This window comes from Eleutherodactylus coqui, chromosome 3 (genome assembly GCF_035609145.1).
Source record: "Eleutherodactylus coqui strain aEleCoq1 chromosome 3, aEleCoq1.hap1, whole genome shotgun sequence".
Taxonomy (NCBI): Eukaryota; Metazoa; Chordata; class Amphibia; order Anura; family Eleutherodactylidae; genus Eleutherodactylus; species Eleutherodactylus coqui.
Window position 1 is genome coordinate 190,596,719 of NC_089839.1, and position 8,766 is coordinate 190,605,484.

Sequence of the window (8,766 nt, forward strand, 5' to 3'; positions counted from 1 at the left end):
GTTTAGTCTTTCTGCTATACCCGCATACTTTGTGTTTGGACTTCTGACTTTGACTCCCTGTTTTTGGACCTGACGTTGCCTTTGCCTGACCCTCTTGTACCGCGTACCCTCTCGTTGCCGACCGGGATAGTCTGACTCACCTTGCTGTTGTTTGTTCCAGTATCTGTCTGTTCGTTAGTCCCAGTGTTCCCCTTCCTTAGTGAGTGTAGGGACCGTCACCCAGTTGTCACCCTGGGGCTTAGCCCAGGGGGGCAAGTAGGCAGGGACAGGGGTTGCGGGCTTTTTCAGGGACCCCCAGTTTCCTGGATCCCGAGTTCTGACAGTTGCATTGGAAGAACATTACGTAAGGCATTCAATGAAAATTAAGACACAGACACAAAGATTTATGGAGAAAGAACATTTTATTTCTAGTTGTAGGAAGTAGTAGATTTTATTATGGGGAATTTTGAGGCTGAGTTGATCCAGAGGAAGGCGAAAACCCTTTCAGGAAAAAGCCAATTATCCTTGTATAAAGGGGAAAAATTCCTTCCTGACCCCAAATATGGCGATCGGAACAAGTCCCAGGATCAAAGCCGACATCTGACCTATCTGACCTTATAAAATGTATTATTGTTTTCATGAATCTAAATAAATCTCTTACCATTTGTTGTTAGTGTGAAATATAAAGTGTATTGACCTAAACCTATTTATAGACTGTGTTGATCAAGAGGAAGGCGAAAACCCCCTTGAGGAAAAAGCCAATCATCCTGTTTCAAGGGGGGAAAATTCCTTCCTGACCCCAAATATGGCGACCAGAATAAATCTCAGAATCAAACGCCAGCAGCTCACCTCCCTAGTGTATGTGATGTCAGCTATAGTTTGTGTTTCTTTATGTTTATATTATATTATTTATGTGGCGGTTTCCTTATAAATAAAAGCTAACCCTATTTAAGGCTGTAAGTTGATCCCGAGGAAGGCAAAAACCACCTTGAGGTATGAGCCAATTGTCCTCAAGTTGGAAAAATTCCTTCCTGACCCCAAATATGGCAATCAGAACAAGTCCCAGGATCAAAGCCGACATCTACACCTATCTCTGTGTGTACTTGTGTCTATGTATGTGTTTGTACCTACACTTATGTCTAACCTTCATGTATGTGGTGTGGGCTACTTACCCCGCCTGTGCCGAGGTCTTACTAGTAACCAGGAGTTCAGGGATAATAGTCACTCGGGCTATTTTTCCTGAACTCGCCAGCTACCAATCAAGCACAGGCCGCTCCTGGGGGTGCAGAAGGTCTTCAGGAGAGGATGATCTCTGATGTTAGCCGGAGGTGGTCAACGTTCAGGTTGCTGATGGTAGCATGCAGGATACAGATGGTGGAGAGAGGATGTCATTGCTAAGCCGAGCTCTTCTACAGCAGCAGTCGCGGGTTCAGGAGACAGTTGGCGCGGGCTGAGCTTACAGGACATAAGAGAGAGAATTGTTAGTTTTACCAGTTGTGGATACAAACAAGTGAACTACTGTAACATGACGACTTGTATCAGGATCTGACTTGTATCTGATACACAAGAAAAGTTATTTTCTGCAACTGTGTCTTTACTATCAGTTATTAGGACTTTTGTGATTGTGGAAGCCATAATGGAGGCCATATTGCTTGTCAACCAGATATATCAAAATCTAAGAAGGTGATGACACAAAAGGGGAAAATTACAGAATATTTTATGCCAGATTCTGGCATAACAACTCAAAACCCTTGGCGCAAGCCCGGCTTGCACAAATATTTAGCAACCCTTTGTCTGCAGCGCCAACTCACACCACTATTTCAAAAATGGGCATGGCTTGTCAAGAGGAGGCATATTTACATACAATTTCTTCCAGAAACTGGCATAAATTATTTCAGAAATTTATGCCAGATCAGGCCTGGTGCACATGGCTGTGTAGGCGCACAGATAAATGCTGGTGTTAATATATTTTCCCCAAAGACTTTTGCTATTTTAGAGGAAATGTTTTATATATTAAACTTATTACAGTATGTAAGTTCTGTTTCAGTGTATGACTATAATGGTCGGTGTCCTGTGTGTATAGGTGTAGAGATATGTATGTGTAGGTGTGTATAGAAGGTACTTACCAGATGGTTGTGGCTTCCTTCACAATCGGATTCTTCTCGTCATCCTAAGAAGCAGAGACATAGTATTACAGAAGCAATAATAATGTAGCCGAGGAGGGAGGAGACTGCGGACCAGACATGGTGACCTGAAGCAGGGTTATTATATGACCTCCTGTGCTGTCTGACACCAGAGGAACACTGATGATGAACACAGAGGTCTGCCTGAAGAACATCATCCCTAGAGAAGAAAGATCTTACCGGGTCCAGCTTGGGGAAGTGTACGAGAATCCATCCATTGGGTGAGGGGGTGTCTTATCCTCCAGCCACAGCATGTCTCGATTTTCCAGAATTTCCCTGAATGGTTTAAACGGTGGCCGTGCTCTTTTGAGTTCCAGCACCTCCCAATCTATGGTGTTGAAGAAACGGTGACCTCGGATGTTCCTGTAGACACCCAGCCTCTCCTCAGGCTTCTTACGTAGCAGTCTCTCCAGAAGATGCTTCACATCAGCATCAAGCCAAGGTGGGAATTTCGGCTCCTTTCTGGTGATGGCTTTGATTACTTTTCTCCTGATGGAGCCGTGATAGAAAGGGGACTGTCCTGCCGCCATCTAGGATACGACAATCCCCAGGCTCCACCAGTCGACTGCTGTGTCGTAGTTCTCTTCAAGAAGCACCTCTGGGGCCATGAATTGAAGTGTGCCCGTCACTCCACTGATCTTGTTAGACGAGGTGACGCCGTCTTGGGCCAGCCCCAGGTCTATCAGGCGGATGTGTCCAGATCTGTCCAGCATGATGTTGTCTGGCTTTATGTCACTGCAATGAAAAAAGAGAGATGTTAATCTGTGCAGCGATACAGAGGTCTTAGATATGTACTGCAGCAAAACCAGTCCTAATTCAGGACTCTGGGAAAATCTGGAACCCATTGCAAGGAAAAAGAGAAATGTGGACAAGTTCTGCTTACCGATGGATGATGCTGCGTTGGTGCAGGAACTGGAGGCCGCATGCTATCTCCGCTGTGTAGAATCTGAGAGAAGAGTGTAGTATCAATGACATGAAATAAGTCCGCTGACACCATGTCACCATCAAAGTGTCTGTCACCACCAGAGGAGAAGAGGCACTGTTTATGGCAGCCTGTATGCCCTCCACTCTTCTATATCTGTCATGTCACCCTCAGTCCCCCCTACCCCTGATTAGTCATTTACTCACCTCACATGGTTGATGTCCAAGCTGCCGCACATTTTAATCATTGCTCCTAGGCTTCCTCCAAGCAGATACTCTGTGATAAAGTAGACTCGGTCTGCAGACTGCTGTGCGGCATACAGGTGACAGATGAAGGGACAGTCTTGGGCCTTCAGGAGTATCCGCTGCTCTCTCATTAAGATGTGCTGTTCACTTCTTGCTTTGTTGACGATCTTGATGGCCATGAAGGTGTTTCTTTCAGGGAATGATGCCAGGACCACCTCAAGAAAACAAATAGGAAATAATCACTGACAGCGGCCAAAGGGGAAAATCATATACATTTATTGCATGAGGGATTTATTAATAGGCTGCTTTCAAATTGTGCGAGATTTGTGCTTGCGGGACACACAAATAAAAGCCACAGTCTTATGAATGGAGTCATATAATAATGATTATCCATTCAGTCACATCTGACCTTCGGTCACTCCATGGATCAATGTTCTCCACTCCTTCTGTCTGTTTTTCTTTGTGTCCAATGTTCGCAGCCATACATCGTTATGGGAAAGACGATTGCATTAACCAGTCTGGTTTTTGTTGCAATGCTAATATCCTTGCTTTTCCAGATCTTTTCCATTCCTTGCATTGCAATCCTGCCAAGTGTAATCCGCCTCTTGATCTCGGGTCTAGATTCCTCGTTGTAATCGATTTTGGATCCATGGAAGATGAAATCTTGGAACGACTCGACTTCTTCGTTGTTGATGTTTATGCTCACTGTACCGTTGCCTACCGCGGTCATGCCTTTCGTTTTCTTGCTGTTGAGGTACAGTCCCATGCGTTCGCTCTCTTTTCTGCCACCGATTTTGACTCCAATTTCTGATTCGTCCAAATTGCATCGCCTCATGATCGTTTCTGCGTACAGATTGATAAGGACTGGTGATAGAATGCAGCCTTGTCGTACGCATTTCTCCATTCCGCACCAATCCGTGTTTCCATAAGTGGTCCTGACTGTTGCTTCCCGGTTGTTGTAAAGCGACCTTATAAGTTGTTCATTATGTTCTGGGATGCCCTATGTGATACGCTATAGCTCACAGGCAATTAATTACATTGCCTTATGCAGTTCTGCTCACATTAGTGCATCGGAATTGCGTAATCCGCAAGCGCAAAATAGAACGCAGCATGTTCTATTCTGCTGCGTATATACGCAAAATAGAGCCCATCGTTCTCCATTGTCTCATATATACCTGCAGCCCATATACAATTACATTGCGTAATGGCTGCGGGTATATGGGTCATCGCTAAACGACGGCGTGGGAAATACAAACAAAAACCCAACAAGTGTCCTGCGCATGACCGCCTGCGTGAGTAGTACAATTTCACCGCCATACGCACAGCAGGAGTCCCACAGCGTATTAAAGCTTACTGCTGCGAAAGCCAGGCCTAAAACCGAGCTTCTTCCTAAGACTTTGTAAATTAGTTTATGGTGGTCTAGGTAGGTGATAGCTTGCCTTTAACCCCTTAATGCACCAGGACGTAAGGCAATACCTCACACACCAGGAAGTAACCTTACGCCACGCGGATCCTGCAGCGGGAGTCGGATGTTACCTATAGCCGGGCTCCCACTGCAACACCTGAGATCAATGAGAACATTGTTCCCTGCTTTTAACCCCCCACATACCGCGATCAAATCAGATTGTGGCATGTAAAGGGTTTACAGAAGAAACGCTCCCTCAGTAATGTCATCAGACCCCCTTGATATAATCACGGAGGGCCAATGGGTTGCCAGGGAAACAGGACATCAGATACTGATGCCTCGGCTTGCCATTGCCTATGATCGCTATTAAAAGTCTTGCAATGCTTTATCATAGCAGCTATAGTACAAAGACCCTACAGGGATGTAAAAAGTGTAAAAAAGAAACCATAAAAAATGTATAAAAAAAACATGTAAAACAAAAAAAACTATTTTGTGCCCTTTCCCCTATTTGTATTAAAAAATTTACCAAAAAAAAAAAGTTAAATCCCACATATTTGGTATTATCGCATCTGTAACAACCCGTACAATAAATTGAACACATTATTTATCCTGCACAACAAAAAACATAAAATAAAATAAAGAGTAGAAAAACCTAAAATAATAAGAATTTTGGTATCATTATAATTGTACTGGCTCGCAGAAAAAAATGTATCATGTTATTTATGCTGCACGATTAGCGCGGTTAAAAAAAATAAAACAATGGCAGAATTGATGCGTTTTCTCTCCCAATTACAAAAAAAAAACATTCCTAAAAGTTTTGCAATATAATATATTTACCCACAAATGTCACCAATAAAAACTACAGTTCACTTTACAAAATACAAGTCCTCATACGGCCATGTCAGTGGAACAATAAAAAGTGATGGCTTTTGAAAGTAGAGATAAAAATCCCCCCAAAATCGTTGCGTTCTTATACCCAAAATAGGCCGTGTCCTTAAGGAGATAAAGCACTTCAGTATCTTTCACCAATATTTTGTGAGGCAAAAGCAAAAGTGGAAAGTCCAGAGGAAGTAGAATGGAGAGATTTACATTTTGGCTCAAAAAATACTAATGAAAAATCCCCCCCCCCCCCCCCCGTGTGAAGGAGCCCTCGCTGCGCCCCAACCCGAAAATACAAATTTTCAGAACTTACCTTGCTGAAGCTTCCTCTGCCCAAGATCTGTAGGGCAGTGAAGCGACTGATGTCAAAGCTCTGGTGTGGTGGTACAAGGTCCTGGCTGGTGCCCGGTCTTGGCCCCTCATCCTCAGGCTCATCCTCTCCACTCCTCCTCTTCTTTATTTCCGTGAGTCCGCTCACGCTGTCATCATCTCTCTTTCTCTTTTTGCTTTCTCCACCGTGTCCATTGGACGCCATTTTACACAATCTTGTCGTCTTCAATCCAACCGCTACCGTCGTCAGTTGAAAGGAAATGGCAGTTGGCCGAGTGAAGGTCAAAGGTCAGGGAAGCTGCCAGTACCCTGCTTGCCAGTACCATTCTTGCCAGTACCCTACTCTGCCATATACACAGTGATGTTGGCATGTGCTTGCCATTACCCTGCTCTGCCATATACACAGTGATGTGGGCACCATGAGTGATGGTTTAGTGCCCAAAAAAATGGGGAAATTCATGGCTGGTTCTTCTAGTGCCACATTATTATTAGATAGGGCAGGGATGGCACTTCATGTCTGGGTTGGCAGCGGTGCCCATAGTTCATCAGAAACTTCTATAGTTTTAGAAAACTTGCAATTGTGTAGAAATTGAAATAAAGCCGGTGGAGGAATAACCCATAAATTGTACTGAGAGGAATAATAAAGCCTTGTGAGGGTCATTTTCTGCTGCATTCAATAAGTGTCCATCATCCAGATACATGATGTGTATTGCCATAGGTTACAATGGGCAGCGCCCTCGTCAGCGCAGACCTGGGTGTACCGGGCAGAGATGCTTCTATGGAGGTCACGGAGGGATTCATCCACAATGGGGGTTTATAGTGAGGTGTGAAATGTTAGAAAGGGGTCATATAGAAATGTTAGGGGGGTCTTATAAACAAGCAGTCATGGTGCGAGTTACTGTTTGGTCTGTAAATTAGCGCAGTAGTGTGCATATGGCATTATAAGACTTTATTTAGACTGAACCAATAAAGACTATTTTATTAGACAAGTTTGTGAGTCCAATCTGCAGTTTGGGAGAAGGAGAGGTTGTGTACAGGATATCGCCAGGTTTAGGGCCTCGACAGACGAGTGTATAACGTAATATGCTCACTCCTGCGCAGTGAATGAGTGTATTTAACACTCGTTGCTGTGCAAAAACAGAGCGTATTTGCGCAGGCACCACTCATTCACACAAGCGGGGGAATCACCGAGCCCTGATATAAAAGGCTAATTTCCCTAACCTGGTGTGATGATTGCAGGCATGCGCTGCGCTTAGTGCGTTTCCACGCAGGTAGATGTGCATGCTTCCGCCCCTCCCATAGACCTCTATGGGGCTCTTTGGTGCCCAAACATGCACAAGATAGGGCCAGTCCTATTGTTTTATGCCCGCAGAAAAAAAAGGCTAAAAAAAAGTGGTAAGGAACTCATTGATAATCAACCTGCGTATCACACTTATCTGTTTAAGTGCATAAGGTGACCAGGCATCCTGATATAGGTGTCCTATTTTACCCAGGGTCCCAAGCAGGACAGTCATTTGTCCCTTTTGGGGATGTGGGATCACCATTAAAGCGATTACCAGCCAGGGTGCCGCAGCCGGATATATACCCTGAAGGCAGTGTGTGCATCTAATATCCTCTTCCCCTCCTCCCTTGACCTCCAGACAGCGATAAGCCTTCGGAGGAGGTGAGGGGGAGTGCCACATAGTACGAAATCAGCTGCGGATATGCGGCTAATTTCTAGATTTTGATTTTTTTGGATGCAGAAATGCTGCAGAATTTGCGCTCCGTTTTTTTTTGTTTTTTTTTAAATGGTCCTCTAATTTTTACATTGATGGACTTTAAGAAAATTCATACGCTGTGATAAGCCCCGCCCCTAACCACACCTATTTGTCCTGCTTTGACCCTGGGAAAATCTGGTCACCTTCCTCTACATACATGCGATTTATAGCACTGGCGCATTGCTACAAAATCGTGCAAGAAAATCGCCCGTGTGGAAGCGGCCTAAAAGGAAGGCTGTGAGCTCTTGAAACATTTTTCACACTTCACTCTTGTGCACATTTTAATAAGGCCGCCTTCACATGAATGCAGGCATGTTCGTGCACATATGAGCATTGCATGTTTGCGGAACGAACTATGCATTTTGTGTGTGCAACGGCTCTTTTACTGTACTTTTTGCGCCCACAAGACGTTCATTTGCGCGCAGCAAACAAAGACGCAATAATTGAAATGACTAGTAAGTCTTAATAAGTTCCAGACATGCTCTTTTTCCAGCTGAATTACACAGTGTTTCATGCATCTCCTTGTATATTCGTATTTGTGCATGCCCCATTGACTTCTTTGGGGACCTTTATAGCGCAAATATGTAACAAAATAGAACATGCTGCTTTGTTTCTGTGCAGCAGTAAAGTGCATGAAAAATCATAGAATCATAGACTGGTTCATAGAGTTGGAAGGGACCTCCAGGGTCATCGGGTCCAACCCCCTGCTCCGTGCAGGATCACTAAATCATCCCAGATATTTGTCCAGCCTTCTTAATGCATCCCAGAATTGTGTTTGCCTTTTTGGCTGCTGCATCACATTGTTGACTCATCTTCAGTCTATGATCTATTAGTATACCCAAGTATTTTTCACATGTGCTGCTGCTTAACCTAATTCCTCCCATTTTGCTTGCCCGCATACATCAATGGGTTCTATTCTCTGCATATTGCGCGCACAAATATGTCCATGTGAATCTAGCCTTGGCCCCCTTCACCTGGGTATATTTACTCAAGAAGAGAACCTTTGATTTCAATTGGTACGTTTGATTGATTTCATATGTGCGAATTTTTCCTGCGCATTTTGATT

The 8,766-nt window shown here is 44.2% G+C and overlaps 1 protein-coding gene across 1 annotated transcript; it reads right to left on the reverse strand.

Annotated features, from left to right (window-relative positions):
* Positions 1 to 617: 617 nt before the first annotated feature.
* Positions 618 to 3,436, reverse strand: LOC136619899 (serine/threonine-protein kinase Sgk2-like). Its single transcript, XM_066594626.1, has 5 exons — positions 3,291 to 3,436; positions 3,046 to 3,108; positions 2,343 to 2,897; positions 2,106 to 2,149; positions 618 to 1,429 (listed from the first exon to the last, which is right to left on the reverse strand). The coding sequence occupies exons 1-3, from the start codon at positions 3,329 to 3,331 to the stop codon at positions 2,693 to 2,695; spliced, it is 309 nt and encodes a 102-aa protein (XP_066450723.1). The 5' UTR covers positions 3,332 to 3,436; the 3' UTR covers positions 618 to 1,429; positions 2,106 to 2,149; positions 2,343 to 2,692.
* Between the last annotated feature and the right edge of the window lie 5,330 nt (positions 3,437 to 8,766).